Source organism: Plecotus auritus (genome assembly GCF_963455305.1).
Source record: "Plecotus auritus genome assembly, chromosome: 2".
In the NCBI taxonomy this organism is placed as follows: domain Eukaryota; kingdom Metazoa; phylum Chordata; class Mammalia; order Chiroptera; family Vespertilionidae; genus Plecotus; species Plecotus auritus.
In genome coordinates this window covers 11,509,545-11,535,107 of record NC_137771.1, presented here as the reverse complement: position 1 = coordinate 11,535,107, position 25,563 = coordinate 11,509,545, and the positions used below count along the sequence as shown (strand labels likewise).

Genomic DNA, 25,563 nt, shown 5'->3' with positions numbered 1-25,563 from the left:
GGAGATGGTTCAGCGTTTCCTTCCCTCCTGTGAGCCACAGCCTGCCTGGCGCTTACTGCGTGCACTGCTGCTCCTGGGAACCAGTGGACACTCAAGGTGCCGGAGGAGAGGGTACCCGGGGGGAGCACCTACTTGGGCCAGTCGCTGGGCCTGGGAACCCTCATCACAAGCCAGAGGCTGACCTGTCTCCTCCACATAACAGTAAGCAGGGGGCCAAGAGAGAATCTTTTGCTTGCAAGTGTTTGTTTGTAAGCATGTATAGCAAATTCTTAATAAGTATGTCTCATTCCAAACACGGTAAGTAAATGTTATAAATTATATACTCTAGAATCTAAATGTTAAAAATCTAATTTTATAATTATTTTCTCGGTATAACTAAAATTTGTAAAACCTTCTGTAGGAAAACCAAGGTTACTTAACACCTGTCATGTTGTTACTTTACCCAGAACATCTGCTTCCTACAAATACTTTGAGGACTTTGTTACTGATTTTGCAATTCACTTTCCGGCCCTATAGGAAACTGGTGAGTCATTCAACAGGTACTTTTTTTTAATAACTAGTTGATGCTATTTTTTTCTTGTTTCATTATAATTTGTATCATTTCTCAGATTGTTCAAGTAGCCTTTTAAACGACAACATTGAGACTATAGACATTTTTAAAAATATATTTTTATTGATTTCAGAGAGGAAGAGGGAGATAGAAACATCAATGATGAGACTCATTGATTGGCTGCTTCTTTCATATCCCACCCCCGCAAAGGGATCGACCCCTCAACCCAGGCATGTGCCTGACCAGGAATTGAGCTGTGACCTCCTGGTTCATATGTTGATGTTCAACCACTGAGCTATGCTGATTGGGCGAGACTATAAACATTTTATATATATAACCTCATAATTTAAAGAAATCAAGTCTCTGAAATATATTTAAATGTGGTATAATATTTTAAGGTTTTATTTTCTATTCTTTGATATTTCCTATATCTTTAAAACTATTACTACATATGCCGAAACCGGTTTGGCTCAGTGGATAGAGCGTCGGCCTGCGGACTGAGGGGTCCCGGGTTCGATTCTGGTCAAGGGCATGTACCTTGGTTGCGGGCACATCCCCAGTGGGGGTTGTGCAGGAGGCAGCTGATCGATGTTTCTCTCTCATCGATGTTTCTAGCTCGCTATCCCTCTCCCTTCCTCTCTGTAAAATATCAATAAAATATATATTTTTTAAAAATAAAACTATTACTACATAGACATACTCATCCCTGTTGCTACTTTGTGAAACTTTTCTACTTGGAGTAAGTGCTCAGTAAATGTTCTGAAGAATGAAGACACATGGTGTGTGTGTGTGTGTGTGTGTGTATATGTTTGGTCTAGTGCAGAGATATTCAGCCAGTGTGCTGCAAGAATTTTAAGAACATGCAATACCTGTTTAGTCAGGGGCACTGACCTCTTTTCCCTTAGACTGTCGAATAAAAACATGGCAACAGCCAACACAATAGCCATCTGGTGTGAAGGAATCAAAATTTACCTATTCTTTTTGTCAGATCGGCAAAAAATATATTTTTCAGTGTGCTGCAGAATTTTAGTAGTTTGTGTGCCACGAGGGGAAAAAGATTGAAAATCGCTGCTCTAGTGAATGAAATCCTTTACTCCTCTCACCTGACCACCAGTTCCTCATGCATAGTAGGCCTTCAGGTGACTGTGTAATGACTACATTGAGTAGGAATGTTGCAAGACAGTAATATGTTCTCATTCCCTACAACTTCCCATTCAAGTTTTAATAACAGCCAATTCTCTATTTTTTCCAAGAGCTTTATTGAGTGATGATTCACATGCCTGCCAATTTACCCATTTAAGGTATAAAAATTCAATAGTTTTGTGCTTGGGGGTTCCAGGCCTTCTTCACTGACTAAGGGTCCCTTGAGGTAGTGTTTTTCAGGCATTCACTCCACTCACTCAATTCATTCATTTATTGAGCACCTTCTGTGTACTGGGGATACAGTGGTGACCAGGAGAGAAGTCTCTGCCCATACCATCTTGTGTGGGCGGGGCAGTCCTTATTAACTACATGTGGGTGGCTGTGTCCTCAGGGCTGTCACAGGGCCGAGGAACTGATCGGTCGTTATTAGTTGAATTGAGTTAATCTGAAGCAAAAGGCCATCCCCCTCCCGGCCATAGAGCTGACACTGCCGGGACATCTGGGACTCAGCACCTGGCTGTTTACCAGGGACCTCTGGGGTCCCACCATCCAGCTCCGGTAAGAGCAAAGTCCAACAGGAGAAGGCGTGAGGAGAGGGCCAAGTTGTGGATTTCTCCCCTTTCTCAGCTTTGGGGACTGAGATGTTGCCTAAGCTGTGGCTTCGAACATCCCAGGTTCGAGGAATAACCAGGGGGAACCCCGGGCTGGGAGGGCCTGGGGACAGGCCCTGGGTAGGGTAGTTCCTTCTGCTTTTTGCAGAATGCCACCTGCCTGCCAGCCAGCTGTTCCTGTCTCTCCCCCTGTCCCTGTCCCCAGGTGTGGGGTCCACGGGGCCAGATAATGCGCAAGGCGTTTTCATCTTCAGCATCTCATTCGATAGTTAGGCCACACCTAGAGATGAGCAACCTAAGCTCCCTTGCCTGCAGCAAGAAGCAAGAGGTGTGAGCCCAGGGGAGAAAGGAAATGCACCCGGTACCTTCCACCCAGAGGCCTCACTCCAGCAAGCATGGCCCAGTCATGCAATGGAACCCGTCAGACCGGCCCTTCTGCCCTAGGCAGGAATTAACCTTCCCAGAGGAAGCTGCCACTGCACAGACCAGGGCTTGTGCTGGGTAGTGGATACGCTCAAGTAGCCCCCGTTTATTTACCAGGCACCTCCCACGCGCCAGGTGCTGGGGCACGGCCTGCAAGCCCATCTTATTCAGCCACCACAACCACGTTCTCCATCTGACAGGGCACTCCCAGGGCAGGGCCCATGTCTCCCCATCAGACTAAGGCTTCCTGAGGTGGAAGGGGTGGCATCACCCATCAGAGAAGGGTTTCCAGGGTGGGGCTGTGATATTTCATCTTTCTTCCCCACCCAGCTGTAGTTCAGGGGTTCGTGCTGCCATACTGAGCCCCAGGAGGCGCCTCCTGGCTCCAGGTGACCAGCATCATCCAGCCCGGTCAGGCCCTGGGCGGCGGCGGGGGGCGGGCAGAGCCAGCTGGGCCTAGGGCACCTTCCACTGCACAGACCAGAGGCTGTGGAAGTCGCTGCTCAGAATGGTGGGAAAGGGGCCTGAGTCCAGCAGAGTTGGCTGCCCCTCTCCATCCCCCCTGCACCCCCCCAGGGCAAGGCTGAGGCTGGACCCCCAGGCCCCAGCCAGGGAGAGGGAAGGCACAGGTGTGGGATGACGCCTGTAGCTGAGGGACCTAATGCAGTTCAAACAGCTGCCAGGCCCAGCTGGGCGACCTCGGGCAAGTTGCTTAATTTCTCAAAGCCTGGTTCTCTGTTAAATGGCCATCATAATGCGAGAGGCCCCCCACAGCAAGTGCTCAGTCGCATGCCAGGTTACACACAGGCTTCGCAGGCATGCCTCAGGACAGGGCTGGGGGAGACTGGCCCTCACTGCCCACCTGAACCTCAGAGGTGCCTGGTCTCCCCAGCCCCAGCTCCCTCCTGCTCTTCCCCCAACCAAACCCAGCCTCCTACTATGAGCCACTCCACTGCCTGCCCCCACAACCCCACCTAGGGAGTAGCCCCGACTCCCACCCCAGGCCGTTGCACAATTCCTTCCCTCTGCCTTCACCATTCCGCTCCAGGCCACTCCGCCATGAAGCCTCCTCATTCCTATGGCACTTTGTACCTTCTGCTAACACCCCTTCTCGCCAGGGAGGGCCTGGCAAGTTCTGCCCTTCTTACTGGCAGGGACCAGAGCTGGTTCACCCCCATCCCAGACTTCGACCACAGCAAGGGCCGAGGGTGAACTGTGCTGCGTAAATATCTGTAGCACCAAATTGGGCCGTGGCACCCGCGCGTGACCTCCGCCCGCCCCTGCCCCACCGGGAGGCTGTGTGCCCTTGCTCAGCTCCTTGCTTCCTCTGGGGCTGGAAGAGGAAGATTCCAAAAGAAAGGCTGAGGGACGGCCTCCATCCCAGCCTGCCCAGATGGCTCCCATAAGCTGGGAACCTGGAGCAGGGTGTGAGGGCAAAAGCAGAGGGAAGCTGGCTGTTCTCAGGTACCCACAGGGTTGTTGCCAACAAGGAAGTGAACTCAGAACAGAATCTGGGAGACAAACTGAGCCCTGCCTTCCTCTCCTCCCTTCCCACCCGCTCTTGCGCCTTCTTTTTATTTGGCCAGCAACACTCCCACCTTTCCCAGTTTATCTCCTGCTCATCCTTCTGCCATGCTGCCTCCTCCAGGAAGGTCTCCTGGATCTCTGGGGTGATCTGGTTGTCCCTCTCCTCCAACTAAAAATGATCAAAGCTGCCCTAACCGGTTTGGCTCAGTGGAAAGAGCGTTGGCCTGCGGACTCAAGGGTCCCACGTTCGATTCCGGTCAAGGGCATGTACCTTGGTTGTGGGCACATCCCCAGTGGGGGGTGTGCAGGAGGGAGCTGATCGATGTTCCTCTCTCATCGAAGTTTCTAACTCTCTCTCCCTCTCCCTTCCTCTCTGTAAAAAATCAATAAAATATATTTTTAAAAAAATGATCAAAGCTAACCTGTATTGAGCTCTTACTACGTGCCAGACTTGGGCTAACTCTATAATTACACCATCTCATAAGGACATACGAAGTGGTAATACTGTCATCCCATTTCACAGTTCAAAGTCACTGAGGTACAGAAAAGCTAAGATGCAGAACCAAGATCTGAAACTTAACTGCTGTGCTTCCTCCTGAGCCCTGAGGTGCAGGGACTCTGTTGCTGGTCCCCACCACCAGGTGTGGAGCCTGTCACCGAGAAGCAGGTTGAAGAAATGAGAGGCCACCGGGAGGCGAGCTGGCAGACTTGGTCCCCTCTTGCTTGGCTCCCCGACAGCTGATCCTCTGGCCCTGGAAGGTGGGGCCCAAATCTCCCTACACTGCTGTTCAGAGCAGCCCAGACCCCAGCATCTTGGGAAGGAGCAACAGAACAGGCCTCGCTGGGAAGTACGGTTTACTAAGCTGGCTGCAGTCCACAGGACAGTCTGGGTACACCAGGCCACGGCTGTCACGCCCCGGGGTGAGCAGCAGAATGAGGTAGGTGAGCAAGGGGCAGCTGCACTGTTTTTTCAGGGGTGAGGTCCCAGCTGCAGCCCCTCCATCAAAGCTCCCAGGACAGCTGCCTCAGACCCTGGGGGTTGAGTTCCCAGTGGGAGGGGCAGGCTGGCCCTAGGGGCCGTCTGGCTCCTGGAAGAGTCAGCCCAGGAGGTGTGTGGGTAGGCAGCTGGGTCAGGAGCACTAGGCCCCCGACCCTGGCTTCCTCCACAGCCTAGTCCAGGGTCCTCGGCACTGTGACTGCCCACACCTCTCTCTTCCTGAGTGGTATCTGGATGGAGGTCCTGGTCATCTGGGCTTGGCCTGGGTCCTGGTCAGCCGGGGAGAAGGGGCTGGTGCTCTGAGGACGTGGCGGCGTTCCTGTACACCAGGAACTGTATAGAGATCTGGAGGGGTCGACGTCAAGGCCTGACCAAGCACAGACTGGGTTGGATCTGCCCCTGGGGACCTGTGGCTCCATCCAGAGCTCCCTCTTCCCTCCCTCTCAGCCCCACTCTGGCTGGTGGAAGGGCCAGCGATGACCTCCCAGCTTCTGTTCTCACTGCACCTCCCACTCCTCAATCCCTAGCCCAACTTCCTCCTCCAAGTCCAGCGCTAGGGTCTTCCTCCCTCAGGCAGTCCTCCCTGACTCCAGCCCCATGAGCTGGCCTTCCTCCCACACTGCACCATGGGAGTTTCACCCAGTGGCTGGGGCCATTTGAAGGCACTAAGAGCTCACACTTTGCTTTTGCTGACATTCAGTATTATTTTATATTAGTTCCAGGTGAGTTAAACTTCTCTCCAGCAGCCGGCAGGGACTCGGCAGATGTGCAAACAAGGGCCATGCTTACTTTCTCCCAAATGTGATCCAAACAAGGCCCCGCTCTGCCGTTCAGCAAACATTTACTGAGCACGCGCTGTGCTGGGCCGCGTGCAGCCCTCCGGACACCTTACCTTATGCAATCGCCCCATTATCTTGGTGACACGGTGACTGTTACCTCCCCCATGCAATGAAGGTACGGAAGCACAGAGAGGTTCACGGTTTCCCCGTGTCCCAGAGCTATGAAGGAACAGAGCCAGAATCTGACCCCGTTAATATGACGAACTCACGTGTGTCTCCACGTCCCAGCTTTCGCTCCTCAGGCCTGCATGGCCCGATCTCCCCATTCCTGGGGCCTTCGCACAAGCTGAGCTGGGAACATCCTTCTTGCCTTTGCCTGACTAACCTCTCCTTCAGGGCAGTTTAAATGGCACCCGGGGAGGCCTCTGCGGAGCCTTTAAACCAGGGCAGCCCCCTGGTCACACACTCACAGTTTTTCTCTGTGGCTCTCAGTGTCATTGCAACGAAGTAATGAATTCTATTAGTGCAGGTGTCCTCAAACTATGGCCCGCGGGCCACATGTGGCTCACTGAGGACATTTATCTGGCCCGCTGGGTGCCGCTGCCTATCCTGCTTAGCAGCCGACTCGTCCCGGGCCCGCAGTGCGCACAGGAATTTGTTCATAGTTTTTTTTTTTTAAACTATAGTCCGGCCCTCCAACGGTCTGAGGGACAGTGAACTGGCCCCCTGTTTAAAAAGTTTGAGGACCCCTATTTAGTGCATCCTGTCTGCCTCCCAGAGCTGGGAGCTCCCTGGGCAAGGCCATCCAGATCTTGCTCACAACTGGGCCCAGTGCCTGGCGGGACGCATGGCAGACAGGGCTGACTCTGGGTGGATGGTGGATGTGGAAGCCCCAAGCAGGCAGGGGCTGCCGTGCCCGCCCCGCCCCGCCTGCCCTGCGCTCCGTGAAGGATACGATGGTGTCGAGCAGCAGCACGCCCAGGCTGCCCACGAGCCAGGGCAGGTGGTGCAGCACGTAGCTGCCCTCGCTCTGGCCCTCCTCGGGGTTCTTGAGCAGCACACTCAGCCCGTACAGCGTGTTCCCCAGCATCACCAAGGCGAACAGCGAGTAGGAGATCCCCTGGGTCGACTTCCGCAGGAACTGGAGGTGAGGGGGTTGGGGTCAGAGACCTCAAACAGGGCTCTTGTCACCCTGGGTTGTGGCTGTCCATGTATCCATCTGCCCCGTCACACTGTGCGTGTAGTCAAAAATCTGACTTTTCGCTGTGTGCCCAGTGTCCGACACGGGCAGGGCATACGAACAATCCGCTCCAGGGCCCGACTCCTCATCCTCACTCCTGCCACCTCTCCCAGCCCCTGCCCAGGTCCACAGGAGACTATGGCTGCGCTATGCCTGCTGCCATGATGCCCTGCTCTCCAGCCCCACGCTGACTCTCGTTGCCTCTGCCCACCCATCCCTGATTCTCCACCTTCTCTCCTCTCAGGCCTCTAAGCTCAGCCCCTCGCTCTCACCTGACTTCCTACTTCTGAGAGTCACACAGGTCACACGGATGCCTGGATGGCAGGCATCATCATGCCCGTTTTCCAGAGGCACAAACTGAAGCTTGGAGAACTGGATTAAGTTGCCCAAGCCAACAGTGAGTGTAGACCTAGACCTTCTGCTCTGTGCTACTCCTGAACCTAGAGGCCCGAGCTGCCAGGCCGGCTCTTCTCTTCCACTCGGCCCCAACCCGCTCAAGGCTCACATTGGTGTGGATCTGAGGCAGCCGGGAGAACAGGTACAGTATGCTGGAGATGGAGCCGATGACAAAACCAATGATCTCCTGCTGAGTGAAGGGCTGAGAAAGCAGAAGGGAGTGCTCAGTGCCTAGCAGGGAGATCCCCAAGCTCCCTCCTAGAGGGCAACCCCCCGTCCAGGTGGCCCTGCAGGGAGGGCCCTTGATGCTGGCCTCCCACCCCCACCCTCCCATTACGTACCCACACCTCACCTTAATGCCTGGCTCCACGGACAGGAGCTTCCGGCCCTGGAAGACCTCCCTCGGGGCAGCCATAGAGGCAGTGCTGCTCAGCAGCGGGGTGGTACACACCAGTCCCAGGGTGAACAAGAGCAGGGAGTTGATGGGGGCAGACACTGGACATGAGGCAGGAGGGAAGCCGAAGTTAGATATCTGAGTGGCAGCAAATGATCAGAGTCATGGCCTTGCCCCTCTGTGGCTGTGTGACCTTGGGCAAGTGACCTAACCTCTCTGAGCTTTCATTCCTCATCTGTAGAATGGGTGCAATAACACTATCCTTCTCCTGGAGGTGTAAAGTTGATACGATGACAGCAGTAGGGTCCAAGGTGCGGGGGGCGGGGAGGTGTTTATCAAAAGCAGTGCCTCGGGCCACATCTCACAGCCCTTGCTCTGACCTCGGCTATGGCCCCCTCCGAGGCCTCAGAGGCAGCGATGGCCTGTGAGCCCTGTGCCTATTTCCCCGGCTCCAGCCCAGGACCAGGCTCAGAGGAGAAGCTGAAGCCAGGTTTGTGGAATAGGAATTTGAGTGAAGGGAACCCCTGTGGTCCTGCCCGGATGTGCTCATTGCCCTTGGCCCCTATCTTGGCCGATCAGGGCTCAGGCTTTCAGATAAGGCTGAGGAAGCCTTTCGGAGTTTGATCACCCAGCAATAGGACAGCTGCTTCCTCTCACACTCCTGGCTGCCCCTAGCGTGCCTAACACAGAGGGACCACCATACTCACACGGAGAGGGGCGATTCTTAAACTTGTAGTGAAAGTAAAGGGACAGCATCACCAGGTCTGCCAAGACGTAATACACCGCCGTGTAGGTCTGCAAGAGAAGCAGGGGCGCTGGCTCAGTCCCAGGCTCTGGGGGCCGCACCCCGACACTGGGCAGCACTCTCACATCCCAGCCGGGTGACCCTGAGCAAGTCGCGTCACCTCCCTGAGCTTCTGGCTGCTCACCTGGAAAGGAGGATCGCAGTTCCTACCTGGCAGAACTAGAGCGCACGTGGGCGGAGTGTTGGACCCGGGCAGGTGGAGGAACGGGTGACTAGCTCCCCTTGTCAGGACAAAGTGATGGCTCCTGGGCCTCTCCGGGGAAAACTTTCCCCCTCCAGCCCCACCCCCCACCCCGAGCTCCATCAGGATCAGAGCGCCCAGAGGTTAAAGGCTCTGGGGATCCTCTGGTTTGATGTGGTCATTTTACAGATGGGGAAACTGAGGCCCAGAGAAGGACAGCGACCAGCCCATTGCCATACTGCGTGGCAGGGCCCAGGGCTGTCTCTACAGCACGGGCCCTCATAAGATGGAAAAACAGGTCAGGATTCCGAAGCCCGGGCCTCTCCTGTGGGTGCCCCCACCGCCTCTGCCATGGCTATCCTAGGCAGCCCACCCTGCCCGGGGCCGGCCCACCTGCAAGGGCAGCTGGTCAGCAAGGAAAGAGCCGATGAGGTTGCAGGAGTCTCCACCAATCCAGCCCAGGAGAAACCACAGGGACAGGGCCTGGTCCATGTTGCCCGTCTTGCAGGCCTTGATGTACTGCCTGTGGCAGAAAAGGAGACGCATGCTCAGGGGCCGAGGGCTGTGACATCGCCTCGGAGGGACAACAAGGGAACGGCCCCCAGATGAGACCACCACAGGGTGGTGGGGCTGGGGCAGCAGAGGCCAAGGTCACTGGGAGCCCTGCAGGCAGGGTCCCCGTGAGCCTCTTTGCCCATTGGGGGTTTTTACTGAGGAGAATCCCTGCCAACCCAGGAACTCGATGGGATGTGCACCTTCTCAGACAGACCATGGCATTACTCACACTCTCCTCCAAGCACCCTGGGGGCTAGAATCTTTCTTCTGCGAAGGGGGTAGGGAGTTTGGAAAAAGGATGGTGGTGGTGGCCGCAAGCCCAAGGCCCAGGCACGGCCGCTGCCCTATCTCCAGGACGGGCGATGATAAGATGATGGGAACCACAGCCCGCTATCTTCCAGGGGCAGGGCTGTGGCTCCTGGCTCTCCAGTACAAACGCCGGGGCAGCCAGCACCTTGGCTATTTATTTCCCAGGGGTCCCTGGTACTGCGACCCTTTCTTTGGACGTCTGGCCAGGTACCAGGCACGGTTCTGAGCCCTTCATGTATAAAGACTCACTCAGTCCTCACAGCCCCCCATGTGGTCAGGTGTATTTTGAGGGCCCTCCTCACTGCGGGCTGAGGAGGTGCGCAGGTAGGAGTCTGGGAGTAGGATTCACACCCAGACCCCGGGGCTCCGGTCTCGCTCCACCGGGACTGCTTTCTCCTTTGAGCTCTTCGTTTGCAGATGGCTCGCCCACCCCCTTATCTGTCACTGCTCAGGACATAGTTCCTCTCAGGGCCTTCCTTGGCCTGAGCTCACCAGCACCCTTTGTGACACTTGCACCTTGGTCCCTCCTGGACTCAAACGTCCTGAGGGCAAGGACAGGGCCCCGCACAGGCCTGGCTGAGAAGGCCCTGAATTAAGGTTTATGCCACGTCCCATTTAGCTCCTTCAGGACACTGTGACCTGACCTAGCTCCAGAAATTGCAGGTACAATAGTTTTGTCACACCCAGGATAGGCCAGGGCCTGAGGAGGAGCAGGAAGGTGGCTGCCCTTTCTGCCATCACTTGGTGCTCCCCCAGGCCTTCGACCCCCCTCACGGGATAATCAGCCAGACCCAGGCAGGGCCAGCGCTATGCCGGGGCCGGAAGGGGAAGCCTCAGCCAGCTCCTCTGATAGTTCAGGGAGTCTCTGTCCCTCGGCCTCCATCAGCCACCCAGACCTGTCCACTCTGCCTCCTGAGGGCCCCTCCAGTGGGCCCTGCCATCACCGCCTGCTGGATGGCCTTTCTCCCCCGCACTGACTCCCAGGGTGTCTTCTAAGGGGAAGCCCTGCAGAGACCAGGGCAGTCTCTACTTTATTTTCTTGCGTCATTCCTAGTGCAGCCCTTCTGTGCTTCTGTGGGACATGACATGGCGTAACGGCTTTAGAAAGGAGCCTGGTAGTTCTCAAGCGATTAAACACGGTCCTGCCACCCTGGCGTTACTCACGGGAAAGTGGACGCGGCGAAGCAGAGAATGGAGATCAAGCCCAGGCCCACACTGGCCTCGTCCCAGCCGTCCTGGGCACATTCACCAAACACGTCCCATATCCACTGGGAGCCATTGGGGCAGCTGGAGAAGTTGCGGGGGCCCAGTTTCTTCCAGACCATGCTGCGAGGGCGGGAGGGAGGGTGCCGGGCGCTGAGGCAGGCGAGGGCCCTACAGGGAGAGAGTGGGGGCTTCAGCCTTGGAAGGTTGGGGTGCCGTCATGGTGCCCCCAACCTAAGCCCATTCCAGCTTATCACCTGACACCGACTGAGCCCCTGGACCACAGGACACAATCAGCCTCAAGCACAGAGAGCGCAGCAAACCCGAGTCCACCACGTGTGCAGGGAGCGCTGGGCCTGCAGTCGGGGGCAAGTGCCTTCACATCCCACCTTCACCCTCATTAATGCCGCCACTGCACCTCAGTTCCCTCAGCTGTAAACTGGGGTGATAACAGCGCCCCCCTCATACATCTGTGAGGCCCAATGAGCTCATAAATACAGTGTGGAGAGCTCGGCCCCCAACATGTCACTTTGGTTTTAACTGCTGAGACCAGGCCCATGGAGTAGGCTTGTCACCGACACAGGTCTGTGGGCGAAAAGAAAGGGGGTTCTGTGGAAAGTAACCTCACAGGGTTCTGTGGAAAGGAACCTCACAGGCAGCCAGAAGATCATATGGTGCCTGCCAGGCAGCCAGAAGATCATAAATTCCTAACTGGGCAGGTCATGGTGGCTAGGTAGTCAGCTCAGGCATATAACTTCTTCAGTGAGAGGTTTGAAGCCCTGTCCATTGCTCCTGGGTTAAAACACCACTGAAATGCTGGAAGCAATACCCCTCCAGACATAACTAACCCTATAATCTACTTTCTCCGCTCCTCAGGTAACCTTCCCTATGTTCCCTCCTTAATCTCCAATGCATAAAATTAACTGCAAAGCTGTCCTTCTCCAGAGCATTTGAGGTCTTGCTCTCAGGCATATGTTGTCAGTTTGGTTCAAGTAAACGCTTTAGAAACAGTCTCTGCAGGCTGGGACATCTTCCATCACAAGTCAGATGAGGCAGGTGAACAATAAGGACCAGGTGAACCCTGAGGTTGCACAGGTGGCTGGGATTCAAGCCATATTCTCCCAGGAGCTCACCTGTGTGGAATGCCTGCTGGCAAGGAGCCCATGCCACCTCCCCATTCTCACCACTGCCGAAGCCAGAAGATGGCTGGCTCCGGGACAGGCCCCTCCCGGTGCCTGGGCACCCTGCACAGTGACGAGAGCAGCCACTGCTTGTGTGACAACCCCAGAGAAAGGAGAAAGCAGAGCCAGGTGGCGCCATCCCTCCCAGGGAGATTCATCACAGCCCCACTGCTGAACTCTTTGCCAGCTCTGTGCTAATTACCTGCCTGCATATATGCATCTTGTCCTCCTATCAGCTCCATAAAGTAGAGGAGCCAGGGAAGTGGCTTGCCAGGGCCTCCCAGCCAGGAAGTGGCAGAGCCATGAGTCAAAGCCAGGAGGAGCAGGACTCAAAGCCACCATGCCACACAGCCTCAGGCGCTCCGTCCCAGAACCGTCCTGTGGTCTGGCTTCCCTGCCCAGCTTCTCTCGCAGCCACAAGGCAGGCTTCCCCTTTTCTCGCTGCTCCGAGGGGTTTTCCTCAGGAGTGGGTGCCAGGCTCCCCCAGCTCCCTCCAGCTCCTAGTCCTGCCAGGAGGCCTGGGATCCTCCTAAAGCGGTGCCCGGTGCCAGACTGAACATTCATGTCTTCCAAAACTCAACCGAACCCTCAGCGTGACGGCATTAAGAGGTCGGGGCCTTTGGGAAGTGCTCAGGTCGGCAGGGCGGAGCCCTTCTGAATGGGAGTAATGCCTTATGCGAGATAGGAGAGAACTTTCACTTTCTCTCCCTTCCTCTCTGCCGTGAGAGGACACAGTGAGAAGACAGCCATCTATGAATGGGAAGCGGACCCTCACCAGACATTGAGTCTGCTGGCACCGAATGGGCCTGTGTTGTCATAAGCCACCCAATCTATGGTGCCTGCCAGGCAGCCCCAATGGACTGTCATCGGGACTGGACCCTGGAACTGCTGAGGTCACAGCTGAGAGTGTCGGGAAGGCAAAGGAAGAGAGTCAGCTTCTCTTCTCAGGAAGCTCTAGGCTCTCAGCCCTAATGGGACCAGCAGTGGGCAGAGGCCCCAGAGCCGGGACGGGGCACCCCAGGTCACTGTCTGCCTGGCTCACTGCAGCATCTCCAGGGTGCAGCGGGCATGGCTGAATGCCTCTTTCTGTGTCCTGGTGACCCATCTTGATGACCTTAAACACAGCTGATGTTGCTGGCGTTTACCTGATGTCCTGCCCCCAGCACCAAAGGTGTTTCAAATTAAGTCCCTTAGCTCCCCAGCCACCCCCAAATAGGACTGCCCCCACCCTCCTCTTATAGATCCCAAACGTGCCACTGCAGTTCATCACATATTAGGACACTGCCATCCTCGGCACTTTCCTGAGAGGCGGGGAATGCTGTCCCCATTTTACAGATAAAGGCGAGTGGCTTTGGACAGTACATAACCTGTCCGAGCCTCTTCATGAAATGAGGATAAGAGCCTCACTCCTCGGGCTGTTGTGCAGATGAAATGCACGTACAGCGCTAAGCCAGGGCCTGACAAGTGCATGGTGGTGACTGTTTTGTGTATCTCAGCGACGCCGAGGCCACTCTCTCACTCCCTCTTTTCATCAGGTTGGGAAGAAATGAGGTGGACACGTGCCCAGTGAGGGAGGAAGGTGTCCTGAGGAATGTTCCCTGGCTCACAGGGCCCAGGGCATAGATGGGTGGTCCCCAGTCCATGGGCAAGGCCACACCTGAGCCCCGAACAGAAAGGGCCTTCCTCTGAGGACCGCTGTGCACGGGGCCTGTCACCCATAGGTTCTGACTCAAGCAGGGAACCAGTGTGGCCCCAGGCCTGGCTTGTGGAAATGGGCCCACCTAGTCACACAGCACCGAGGGAATGGATGTCCAGAGTTGCAAAAAAGTTTGACAGCATTCATAGGATTGACAAGGACCACAGCTGGGGTGCCTTAGGATCAAGGAGGACACATGTGCAAAATTCAGGATCAGTACGTCTGTTTGGGGGATCAGGGACCTTGGGTTTAAGAGGCTCCCCCAGCTGATTCTGATGCACGTGGCCACAGAGGAAGGCTGCGCTGGAGAAGGCACCTCCGGCCACACCCAGCTCCTCTCCTAGCTCGCAGCTGAGTCAAGGAGATGCTTTCCACTGAAGCTGCTCAAGGGACCTTCACCTACCAGATCAAGTCCACATCTCAAGGTACTTTGGGGACTGCCCTCCCCTTATCTCCTGTCGGGTGCCCAGGTCTTCAATAATCACTCTACAGCAGGGGTGGGCAAACTTTTTGACTCGAGGGCCACAATGGGTTCTTAAACTGGACCGGAGGGCCGGAACAAAAGCATGGATGGAGTGTTTGTGTGAACTAATATAAATTCAAAGTAAAGGAGCGGAGGGGAGAGCAAGAGAACCGGATAGAACAGCCGGATCCGGCCCGCGGGCCGTAGTTTGCCCAAGGCTGCTCTACAGGCTTATTTCTGCACATGCTGTCTCATCCCCTAGGGCTGTCCTCCCCATGAAGGGCCTGGTAGAGATACTAAGATCCAGCTATCACTTGTCCTCTCCAAGAGGCTTTACCAGGGCTGGCTGGACAACACCCGCCACCTCCTCCTCTCCCCTCATCCACGATCCTGAAGAATGCTTCTGACACTCCTCAGCGATCATTACTCTTTAAGCCCAGTCCTCCCCTCCAACCTAATTGTAAACTTAGGAGTCCGCACACGCCAGCTGCACAGTAAAAATATGGAGAGGATTGGAGGAAGGGAGGAAGAGAAACAAGAAAAGATCTTGTTATGAGCTCAGATGGCCTAAGGAGGAGGAGAAGCACTCCACTCTAGAACTGGCCCGCCCGATGCCTACAAGTACAGAACTCTTGGGCAGGTGATGCAGCCTTCGAGTTCCAACCTGAGAACGGAGAACATGCAAGTACCCACCTCCCTGGCTGACTGCACAGTTACATGGGATAACCCAGGCCACGCGAGGAAAATGGTGCCTGACACCGGGTAAACACTCAGCGGTAATAACCATGGATGACTATTATTCTGTTCTGGCTGTAGTGCTCCCCCAACCCCCCTACAGGGCCCCTGGCACAGAGCAGCCTTCAGCAATGGTTGAATGGACAAGACTGGCGCCAACCCTCACACTTTCAAATCCAGCCTCCCACGTACACACTTCGAAACCGGTCCTGGGCTTGGGGTGGGGAGAGCGCAATCTGTGCTCCCTGCAGACCTGGGGAATACGTAGAGGGGAGGAGCGTCCCGGCTGTGGATACCACCCACTCCAGGCCTCCCGGTTCTGGGCCAACTCGTGACTCAGCCCAGCGCTGGCCGTCTGTTTGGCGGGGATAATGACAGGGCAGCAGCTGGGGTCAGCGCTCCATCGCCGCGAGGCCCCCTCCCCAGGCCCGCCCAGGGGAAAACAAAGCCATCAGAATCCGAGACCCAGACCCCAAACCCTGGCCAGGCCCGTCCGAGAGGCCACACTGGTCGCCCCAAAGGAAGGGGACACGGCCCCCGAGGGCCACCCAGTCTTGGCTCAGATCCTCACCTAGGATCTTGCGCTCCAAAGGAGAGGACGGGAGCTCCAGGCCGGTCCAGCGGCTGGAGGGGGCGCTGTGAAGATGTGGCAGGGAGGCACCAGAGCCTCAACCCGCGGAGTACCTGGCCCCAGCCCCAAACCGGCTCACCTCCTGATCCGCCGCCCCGCCGGGTTTCTGGGTTTCTGGGTTCTGCCTCCACTGCTTGGTCAGCTGACCCCAGGCGCCGCCCCGCCCCCGAACCAAGGCTCCGCCTCTCGCGCCGCGCGCCTGTCGGACAGTCCCTGGGGCGGCGCTGGCGGGCACAGGGTGCGCGATGGGACGCGACGCTCCCGGTCCCAGGTCCCCGCTCCCGCGCCGCCTCCTCCGGGCTCCTCCCCGCTGCGGTGGGCGGGGTCCCAGGCGCCCCAGCGCGCAGGCGCGCACCTCATGCTCCGTGCGGTGTCTCGCGCTGTGGCTCGCGCCGCGGTTCGCTGCGCTCGTAGCCGCGGGTCCCCGCAGGCCCGCAGCGTCAGCGCCGCCGCCATGTCCCGGCCGCCGCGGTCCGCCTCGTGCTCCCCGGCCCGGCCGGCCACCGTGCTGGGCACCATGGAGATGGGGCGCCGCATGGACGCGCCCGCCAGCGCTGCGGCTGTGCGCGCCTTCCTGGAGCGCGGCCACACGGAGCTGGACACGGCCTTCATGTACAGCGACGGCCAGTCCGAGAGCATCCTGGGCGGCCTGGGGCTCGGGCTGGGCGGCGGCGACTGCAAAGGTAACGCTGGTGCCCGCGCCCGGCCCCTTGACTCCCCTCTGCCCCGTGCAGGACGCTGACCAGACCCGGGCCACTATGCACCGACCGCGGTCGGGACCGACAGCTTCGTCCCTTCCCCTGGCCGCCTTGCAACTCTGTGAATTGAATCCCAGCTCCTCAGGCCCGGTGCACGTATAGCCCCGACAGCTGGGCAGTGCTTTCTCCTGATCACCTTCCCCTTCCCTTCTCCTTTAGGGGTTGCAACTCGGGAACCCCTAAGTCTGGTCTAGCCCTTAGCTTTCTACCCTTTTGCTTTCTTGGGGTACCTCTCCGAGGCATTGGCCTCTAGAGCTATGCCGTCCAGGTCTCCAATCATGCCAGGTGCCCATAACCAGGCCCAGGTGCCTTGCCTGCGCTCTCTGAGCACCCTTTTCTCATCCTAGACTTTGCTCAGTTCAGTTGGCAGTCCGCTTGGTGCTCTCAGGGCGAGCTGTAGCGATGCAGTAGCAGGCTGGGCTGGGGGAGGGGGGTGTGAGGGGGTAAGATAGCCCATGCCAGGCTTTGTTACGGGGTAATAGGAAGGAAAGTGACTCCAACACCTCCAGGGAGCTCAGTGTAGTGGTGAAGACTGAAGCCAATGATTACTGGGGAACCCAGAAGGGGCAGTTCAGTGGGGAAAGGAGGGGAGGGGACCACCAGAGCAGGGAACGGCACTAGGGAAAGTGAAGAGAACAGGGCGCTGGGCCTTAAGGGGTCAGTAGTAGTTTGCTGGGCAGAGAATGGCAAAAAGGGGCATTAGAGCTGAGGGCACAGCTGTGCAAAGACTAGGATTGGAAATGCAAAGTGCATGGTGTGAGGAAGTGTTACAGGATTCCAGGGCAGAGGGGTAGGAAAACTGACAGGAAAGTTAAAACAAGGCCCAGCTGTGGGCAGTTTGCAGCCAGCTTGTAGCTAACAAACCATTATCTTCCCCAGCCAAGGACACAGAGCAAAGGATTTTAAAAAACTTCCCTAATGAGAGATGCAGAAAGGGAGGGGGAAAGGGGAGAGGAAAAAAGGGCAGTTTTACTCCCTAAGCAGAGAAGCCAGCAGTCTCAAGGCTTGGCAAGATAATGTTGCCAGGTGCTTTCCATGAATTCTGGGAAGGCCACAACAAAATAAAAAAAGGGACCTTGAGAATTAATCTGTATCATAACAGCAGAGAAATTTTGAAGCCTGTAGACAGGAGGGTATATAACACCTCAGACCCCCACCCAACTTGCTCTTAAGATTAACTTGAGAGCCCATCTGTGCTTCATAAGCCAAATGTATAGGTTTGCTTACTTTCCTTTTGCTTTTTTCATTAAGGATACATGCTTTAATTACTTTAATAAATTGGCCTTTCACAACACAGTCAGGGTTTCTCGTATAAATTCATTTATATATGAAAAGACAAGAATCAAGGTTGGGGACAGCCCTCTCCCACTAGCTCAGGGGGCTGTCCTGTCCAGGAACACCTCTCTAGTGTCGGTAAGAGGTGCCTATAACAGGATGGCCCGTAGGCAAGGTGTAAGCTTGAAAGGGGGAAGAGTGTGTGTGTGTGTGTGTGTGTGTGTGTGTGTGTGTGTGTGTGTGTATAGGGACTGACTGTCCCTATTAGCCCGATGCCGTTAAAAGTGACTAGTAGGATGCCTGGCATATAGTGGGGCCCAGTAAACGCTAGCTAATATTGCTGTAACCGGACAACTAAGGGGTCTGGGCTGCCTGTCACTACTTAAGCCAGTTTAGCAGAGACAGCGTTGAGTCATATGAGTGTTTATTCCAATAATGCACGCAGTATGGGTGAGCAGCAGGTCGTCCACAAAAATCTGCTCTGCAACCCCCCATAAGCCAGCTGCTTATATTGGGGAGGACAAGGATTACATGGGGAAGTAGAAATTACAGGCATGGGGAAGTAGGCAGTGAGGGCTGGGGTGGGACTCTCTTGTTTGGGCAACAAGATTGTTAATCTTTCTGTGATAATAGGCAGTTCTAGAGTGAGAATGGCCCGCATTCCAAAGGTGACTCCCAGGTCCAGGGGTGACTGTGACTCCAGGGTCCCAGGGGCATACTACTCCCAGCCAGGTTAGAATGTGCTTTCTTTAGTCAGAACAAAACATTCACAGTTAACAGAGCATGATTAATATTTCTTATAACAACGTAAAAACATTCAAACCTGTAAAGAATTTTTGTGAGTTTATTTGAGCCAAACTGTCGACAGTTGCTGGGAAGCAGAATCTCAGAGGATTGGGATAATGCTCCGGAGAATGGCGGTTTTTCACCTTGTTTTATCCATTACATTCAGAGGAGGAGACTAAGTGGGTTCCATGAACTCCATTGGTGATAGATTAGAGAGGCGGGAGCAAGCAAAGGGCGAGGGTGGGGGGACGACACTCTGGGATTGGATAAAAAGTAAAATGATAAGACAGTACTTCCTTTACTTAGGTGGGTACAGGATAGTTAATAGGCAACAATTAACATTATAACAATAACAATGAAGGTATTTGTGGCATCTGTCCTGGCGCCCAGGGCATTTGGTTGTGCCCTGAGCGGTCCAGAAAAAAGGGAAGTTACAAGTTACCCAGAAGTTGCAAAAAGACAGATAGGCTCAGTTAAGGTAAAGATTGACATTGTCAGGGAAGATACCAGCCTAGGACGGAACCATCCACCATAACAGCTTTTAGTTAAAGTTTTAATTTCAGACCATCCTTGTGGTGAGTTTAGGTCTTAGAGTTTGCAAGACCGCCACGCAGGCCTCCCCTGAGCTTGTCGGGTCAGCATGAGGCCCCTTTCGTCCACATAGCTATAGCTAGTCCCCAATATGCTATTTTTGCCCCTAACACTGCCACACTGTGCCCTGAGGCTCTTCTTTGCTAGCCCTTGTGGGGCTTCCCCTCTGGGTCCTTAGGTTCATGGCTTGGTGGATCTGGAGGAACATGTATTTCAGGCCCGCACTTTGTAGTTCACCTGGCTGCCTCGTTGATAATGAAGGTTTTGTTTCTGAATTGGTGTTTCTCTTCCAATCCTTCTCTGCTCCTTCTTTGAGGTCAGGCTTACTGGACCAAAGTCCTCAGGTCGGATCGGAGGCAAAGTTCACACTAAGCTTGCAGGGGAATGGAGAATTGGGACTTGTTTCCTCATATGAAGTGGTCTGATGACTTCTCTCTGAACTGCTGAGTTGCCTTTGGCAAGTATGCAAAGTGCAGACTCCATCCACCCACCAGTCCAGCCAGCCAGCATTCTTCATAGCATCTCCACGCTTCTTGCGTGGCAGAGCACTATCTCATTCTCATGGCGACTGTGTCTCTACATTGGGTGCGTGGGTGTGCGTGCTTCCATGAGTCTGGAAGGGGAAGGGAAACTATAATTGCCTTCTGCTCATTTTGCCTTCTACCTTGTCTCTCAAAGGCAGATACACCTCTTCCTAAATTCTCCCAGCAGCCTCTTTACCTGTCTTTATATTTCCAGGCCTGCCCCCTTGAGGTTTTTCTCTGTACTGCAGCCAGAGTGCAGAACACAGCGACTTTGGATGATGGTATCTGAGAAAGCCCTTTGGGATTAGGCCCGGGCCCTTTCTCTTCTTTCTTGTCCTATTGCTCCATGCCTGGAGTTTATGCTCTTGTAACTCAGAATTGCCAAGTATGGCCCTTCACATACTGTATTGCCTTGTGTTTGATTTTGCCTGTGTTCCCACCCTCTGGAATGTGCTTCCTGTCCTTCCTTGTTGATTGTGACTCATCCCCGGAGACTCACCTGAGGGGTTAGCCCACAGGGAAGCCTTCCCTGGCAGTCTCAGGCTGACCACATACCTCTTGTCTGGGCTCCTTTGGCACTGGTGCTTTTCTGTGCATTTACTGTATTGTAACCTCACCTTCTAGACGCTGAGCTCCTTGAGGGTAGAGATCGAGTGTGTTTAGTTCATCTCTGTGTACTCAGCCTCCAGTGCAAGGATTGGCACAGCCAGCAGTTTGATGACTAATAATCTATATATATAAAAGCCTAAGCGACCTAAGGACCGCACTGACCACCAGGGGGCAGACGCTCAATGCAGGAGCTGCCCCCTGGTGGTCAGTGAGCTCCCACAGCCAATCTCCTGCCAGCCAACCTCCCATGGTTTCTCCCCCCAGCCAGCTGGCCCCAATGGGCCCCAATTGAGAGTGGATGAGATGGTCCCCGATCGTCAACCAGGCCGAGGGACCCCACTCGTGCACAAATTCATGCACCGGGCCTCTAGTAGTTATTATAACAGCAGTGAACATTGAGAACGTACATATAAGATCATGTAGTTCATCCTCATGATCTCCGAATGAAGACAGCATTATCATGCCTATTTTACAGATTATAGAATCAAGACTCAGGGAATTTAAATAATTTAGCCAGGGTCACATGGCTAGTAAGTGGTTATAATGTCTCTCAACTATTACATTCTTCCTCAAAGTGAAAATTGCCACTAAGGCCAATCCCTGGGATGGGAAGTCTCTGAAGCCTGACAGTCTCCGGTCCCAGCTGGAGACATCACTGAAGCGACTGCAATGCTCCCAGGTGGACCTCTTCTACCTGCATGCGCCTGACCATGGCACGCCCGTGGAAGAAACGCTACGTGCCTGCCACCAGCTTCACCAGGAGGTGAGGGTAGCACCCCAGGCTCCGGGAGGAGGTCTGCTGCTCCCTCTTTGGCCTGTCATTACCCAGGAGAGTGGAGGTCCAGGGCTGTCCTAAAGGGTCACTCCTAGGGTCTTCACTGTGGTCTTGTCTTCCTGGTCTCCTGGAATGTGTTGGGTTCTGACCACCACCTCTCCCCTGCAGGGCAAGTTTGTGGAGCTTGGCCTCTCCAACTATGCAGCCTGGGAGGTGGCTGAGATCTGTACCCTCTGCAAGAGCAACGGCTGGATCCTTCCCACTGTGTACCAGGTGCGGGGCAGGTCTACAGAGGCCTCGGTCTCCAGACCTCCTGCTGATCCCTACTTCTCTTGGCCCCTCTGACTGACCCCATGCCTTCTCCACAGCATCCATTCCCCTGCTCACAGCCTGCATATGAGCCCCAGGTGCCCTCAGGATGACATGCAAGCTCCTGAGCCTGGCCAGCCGGTACCTGCTCGCTCTGGCCCTGGCTCCCCTTTTGCCTACGTGAATACCTTGGTCCCAATCCTTCCTCTGCACGTCAGCCTGGAACACTCCTCCCCCTTCGCCCTGGTAGAAGTGCTCTTTCCTGATGCTCCAGTGGGGCCTCTAATCTCCAGATCTAGTCGTCATATGTTCTGTGAGCACCTGCTATGATCGTAGAATCTGCCTTTGTTGTGATCATCTGTCTTCTCTCTGTGTCTTTATTTTATTTATTTATTTATTTTTTAAAAATACATTTGTTTATTGATTTCAGAGAGGAAGGGAGAGAGAGAGAGAGATAGAAACATCAATGATGAGAGAGAATCATTGATCGGCTGCCTCCTGCACATCCCCTACTGGGAGATTGAGCCTGCAACCCAGGCATATGCCCTTGGCTGGAATCGAACCTGGGACCCTTCAGTCCGCAGGCTGATGCTCTATCCACTGAGCCAAACCAGCTAGGGCTCCTCTCCGTGTCTTTAACTCACCTCTAACATCTCTTTGGGACAGAGACTTGCTGGACTTACTAGTGTTTGGAAGCCCAGTGTCCCTCCCACAGTGGCACCCACAGATATCTGTGGAATGATAGCTCTAGTCTAGTTTCCCTTCCTGGGGCCCAACACTGTCTCCCCATCCCCTACCACCACTCGTGATCTGGGAAATCATTGCTGAAGTCCTGGACAGGTTTTGACCGAAGGTTTTAAAGGAAGGTTGCTGGGGTCCCTCCCTTGACATGTGCACCCTCTCCAGCTGGCCCTTCTGCCTGCAGGGCATGTACAACGCCACCACCCGGCAGGTGGAAACGGAGCTCTTCCCCTGCCTCAGGCACTTTGGACTGAGGTTCTACGCCTACAACCCTCTGGCAGGTACAGGCTGTTGTGGGGACAAGGCTTCTCCTGGGGTGGGTGGGCATTCCTGGCCCTGGGGGGCAGGGAGGTGTTTGACAAGAGGCGGGGCTGTGTCTTCCATCCTTCCTGATCCCCCAACCCCAGTCCAGTCCAGAAGAGCCTCTGGGAACAAGGCAGGTCAGGGGATCTGATTGCAGCCTTCCCACAGGGGGCCTGCTGACCGGCAAGTACAAGTATGAAGACAAGGACGGGAAACAGCCTGTGGGCCGCTTCTTTGGAAATAGCTGGTCTGAGATCTATAGGAACCGGTGAGCTGGAGAAGTCTGCATTAGGGGGTTTGGGGGTGCGGGCTGTTGTCCTGTTACCTGAGTGGAGAAGTTCTAGGCTGCTTTCCTGTGGGCTCCAGGCCTTCCTTTGCAGCCTGGACCTATGTGTCTGGATTCCTGCAGGAATTACCAAACCCTCTGTGGGGCTTCTTGTTTTCTTGGGACCTCTGGGAGGAAATGAGGACCCCTGGACCTAATGCCAGGTGTTCCAGGTCACAGCTGTTCCTGGGAAATGCTCATCACCTGCCAAGAGGGAAGGAAAGAGCCCTGGATTGAGGCTCAGGAGGTCTGGGGCCTGCCCCCTGCACCAGCTACCTTTGCTCCATTGGGAAAGTGAGGGCAGGCTTTGTGTTCTTAGGAATAAAGATGTTGTGAAGGTCTCTGGTGAGGGAGCCACATCCTGAGTGTTTCTGCTGTCTAATAAGGCAAGAGACCCACTACTAGAGAGGACACTGCCCCCCACCACCCCAGACCCCATGCTGTGGGGTTGGGGTGGGCATAGCTGCCCTGGTTGGCTCTTTGCCTGTGTCCCCCAGTGTGACTGACCCCATGCTACTGACCTCTATGCCACCCCCCTCACCTGCCCAGCTTCTGGAAGGAGCACCACTTCAAGGCCATTGCCCTGGTGGAGAAGGCCCTGCAGGCTGCATATGGCGCCAGTGCCCCCAGCATGACTTCAGCTGCCTTGCAATGGATGTACCACCACTCACAGCTCCAGGTAACCCAGCCATCCCAGGAGGCTCTGCTTCTGTTTTCCCTTTTTTGGAGGGGTGGGGAAGGGTGGAGGAATGGAAGAAGGGAGAGGGCTACACAGTTATTTGGTGACTTGAGATTACTCTTTTGCTTTCTCTGAAATTTCTCCATGGCCCAGTTCTTTTGGGTGGTAATCTTGTTAAGTTCCTTTAGTGCCCTGTCACAAATACTGTTGGCCTTATTAGGTATAATCCTAATTTTATTTTTTCATCCTCACTCGAAGACTGATTTTTTTTTTTTTTAAGAGAGGAAGGGAGATGGGTGGGGTGGAGAGAGAGAGAGAAACATTGATGCGAGAAGCATTGATTGGTTGCCTCCGGTATGTGCTGCAACTGGGGATCAAACCTGCAACCTAGGTATGTGCCCTGACCAGGAATCGAACCTGCAGCCTTTTGGTGTACTGGATGATGCTCCAACCAATTGAGCCACTCGGCTAGGGCAGTGGTCGGCAAACTCATTAGTCAACAGAGCCAAATATCAACAGTACAACGATTGAAATTTCTTTTGAGAGCCAAATTTTTAAAACTTCTTCTAACGCCACTTCTTCAAAATAGACTCGCCCAGGCCGTGGTATTTTGTGGAAGAGCCACACTCAAGGGGCCAAAGAGCCGCATGTGGCTCGCGAGCCGCAGTTTGCCGACCACGGGGCTAAGGCAACATAATCCCAATTTTATTGAGGAAACTGGCTCAGAGGCTATTTCACTTGACCAGGGTCTCACTGCTACACGTGACTGGGCATGAACATCTGAGACCTACGTTTTTTAACCATTAGCATTTATCCCATCCTTGGCTGCTGGCTCTGCAGCGTCCAGCTCTGTCCCTGGTGGGGTTGTCCTCTCCCTGCAGTCCCGGTTCCCCTCCCGCAGCTGGGGCATTGTCTGGCTCCCTTTACTGAGCACCTGTTAAGTGCCAGGCCTGAAGCAAAGTACTTCACAGATGTTTAATTCCCACAATCAGCCCGCGAAGTTCACAGAGAGGTCAAGTAAGTAACCCAGGTTTACCCAGCTGCTGAGTGCAGAGGCTCTGAACTTAGGTCTGTCTGCTGATGAGGCTGGAGGCAGGGCTTTAGAGCTGTTAGAAGGCAGGTTAATTTTTTTTGGAGTAACAGAGGGTATAAACAGACATCAGACCCAAATCCAGCAGGTGCAGGGCTGGCGGGGTGTGCATGATGGCAGCACTGTGTACTGGTGTGTTGATGTCTGTCCATCTCCCCTTCCAGGGTGCCCACAGGGATGCGGTCATCCTGGGCATGTCCAGCCTGGAGCAGCTGGAACAGAACCTGGCAGCGACCGAGGAAGGGCCCCTGGAGCCAGCTGTTGTTCAGGCCTTTGACCAAGCCTGGCACCTGGTTGCCCATGAATGTCCCAACTACTTCCGTTAGGCCTTGTCCGGACGAGGTGGCAGAGGGTCCCTTTTGTTCTCTCACCCTGGCCTTAAGCTGCTTTATTTAGCCTATTCTTTCTCACCATCTGTTCACAAATGTTTCCTATATTCTTGGAATACTCCCAGTTGCCTTCACAAAGTGTAAAGGCTGGGGCTGTGAGTTGCTCCAGCATTTCCTATCTGAATAAAGCAGGCACTGGGGTGGCCCGGGCCCGGAGCAAACCTGGTGAGCTTGTTTCTTCTGCTGCCAGCAGCCTGTTTCCTGTCTTCCCAAGGGCTGGGGAGAAGGGCGCAGGAGTACGGACTCTCCATTGAAGGACAGGCAGTGGGAAGGGCTCCCCGCCTCCTGCGCTGGCTGTAGCCTGACCTCTCTCTCAGGAGAGGGACTGCAGGTGGCCCTTGCACACATGGTAAACGGCCATTGAACCTGAAGTAGGTTTTCTCTCATTCAGGAATGGTCTCACGGAGTCATTTACAAATAGAACGATTTGGGCAAAACCCTATCAGTCACCAACAAGACGACCTCCCAGGATGCTCTGGAACATTAACACGCTCCATTTCCCCAGGGGCTTTACTCTGGTCCTAGCTAAAGCCTCTGTCACCTGGTCCTCCAGAAGCTTGTCAGCTCTGGTTTGGGAGAGTGTGTGTAGG

General features: G+C 54.9%; 2 protein-coding genes across 3 annotated transcripts; one reads left to right on the top strand and one right to left on the bottom strand.

The window, feature by feature from the left end:
• Positions 1-1,798: 1,798 nt before the first annotated feature.
• SLC66A1 (solute carrier family 66 member 1) lies at positions 1,799-16,116 on the bottom strand. 2 transcript variants are annotated; one of them, XM_080654326.1, is made up of 8 exons: positions 15,899-16,116; positions 11,075-11,284; positions 9,440-9,569; positions 8,768-8,855; positions 8,019-8,161; positions 7,776-7,868; positions 6,986-7,171; positions 1,799-5,596 (listed from the first exon to the last, which is right to left on the bottom strand). In XM_080654326.1, exons 2-8 carry the CDS (start codon positions 11,233-11,235, stop codon positions 5,525-5,527), a joined length of 873 nt encoding a protein of 290 aa, XP_080510452.1. In that variant the 5' UTR covers positions 11,236-11,284; positions 15,899-16,116; the 3' UTR covers positions 1,799-5,524. The 2 variants fall into 2 exon arrangements, with proteins under 2 accessions (XP_080510452.1, XP_080510453.1); XM_080654327.1 differs by having other exon boundaries at positions 5,094-5,596; positions 15,760-15,942.
• On the top strand, positions 16,052-25,161 carry LOC308240872 (aflatoxin B1 aldehyde reductase member 2). The gene is made up of 7 exons (XM_080654325.1): positions 16,052-16,502; positions 20,938-21,125; positions 21,306-21,410; positions 22,372-22,468; positions 22,659-22,758; positions 23,365-23,494; positions 24,749-25,161. Exons 1-7 carry the CDS (start codon positions 16,178-16,180, stop codon positions 24,908-24,910), a joined length of 1,107 nt encoding a protein of 368 aa, XP_080510451.1. The 5' UTR covers positions 16,052-16,177; the 3' UTR covers positions 24,911-25,161.
• Positions 25,162-25,563: the final 402 nt, after the last annotated feature.

Bases quoted from the DNA above. Each gene is read 5' to 3' on its own strand.
- SLC66A1 (XM_080654326.1), bottom strand. From the start codon at position 11,235: ATGGTCTGGAAGAAACTGGGCCCCCGCAACTTCTCCAGCTGCCCCAAT. The intron at 8,856-9,439 runs GTGGGCCGGCCC...CTTCTCTTGCAG, and splicing joins CTGACCAGCTGCCCTTGCAG to ACCTACACGGCGGTGTATTA. The intron at 8,162-8,767 runs GTGAGTATGGTG...CCTCATGTCCAG, and splicing joins TAAGAATCGCCCCTCTCCGT to TGTCTGCCCCCATCAACTCC.
- LOC308240872 (XM_080654325.1), top strand. From the start codon at position 16,178: ATGCTCCGTGCGGTGTCTCGCGCTGTGGCTCGCGCCGCGGTTCGCTGC. The intron at 16,503-20,937 runs GTAACGCTGGTG...TCTTCCTCAAAG, and splicing joins GGGCGGCGGCGACTGCAAAG to TGAAAATTGCCACTAAGGCC. The intron at 23,495-24,748 runs GTAACCCAGCCA...CTCCCCTTCCAG, and splicing joins ACCACCACTCACAGCTCCAG to GGTGCCCACAGGGATGCGGT.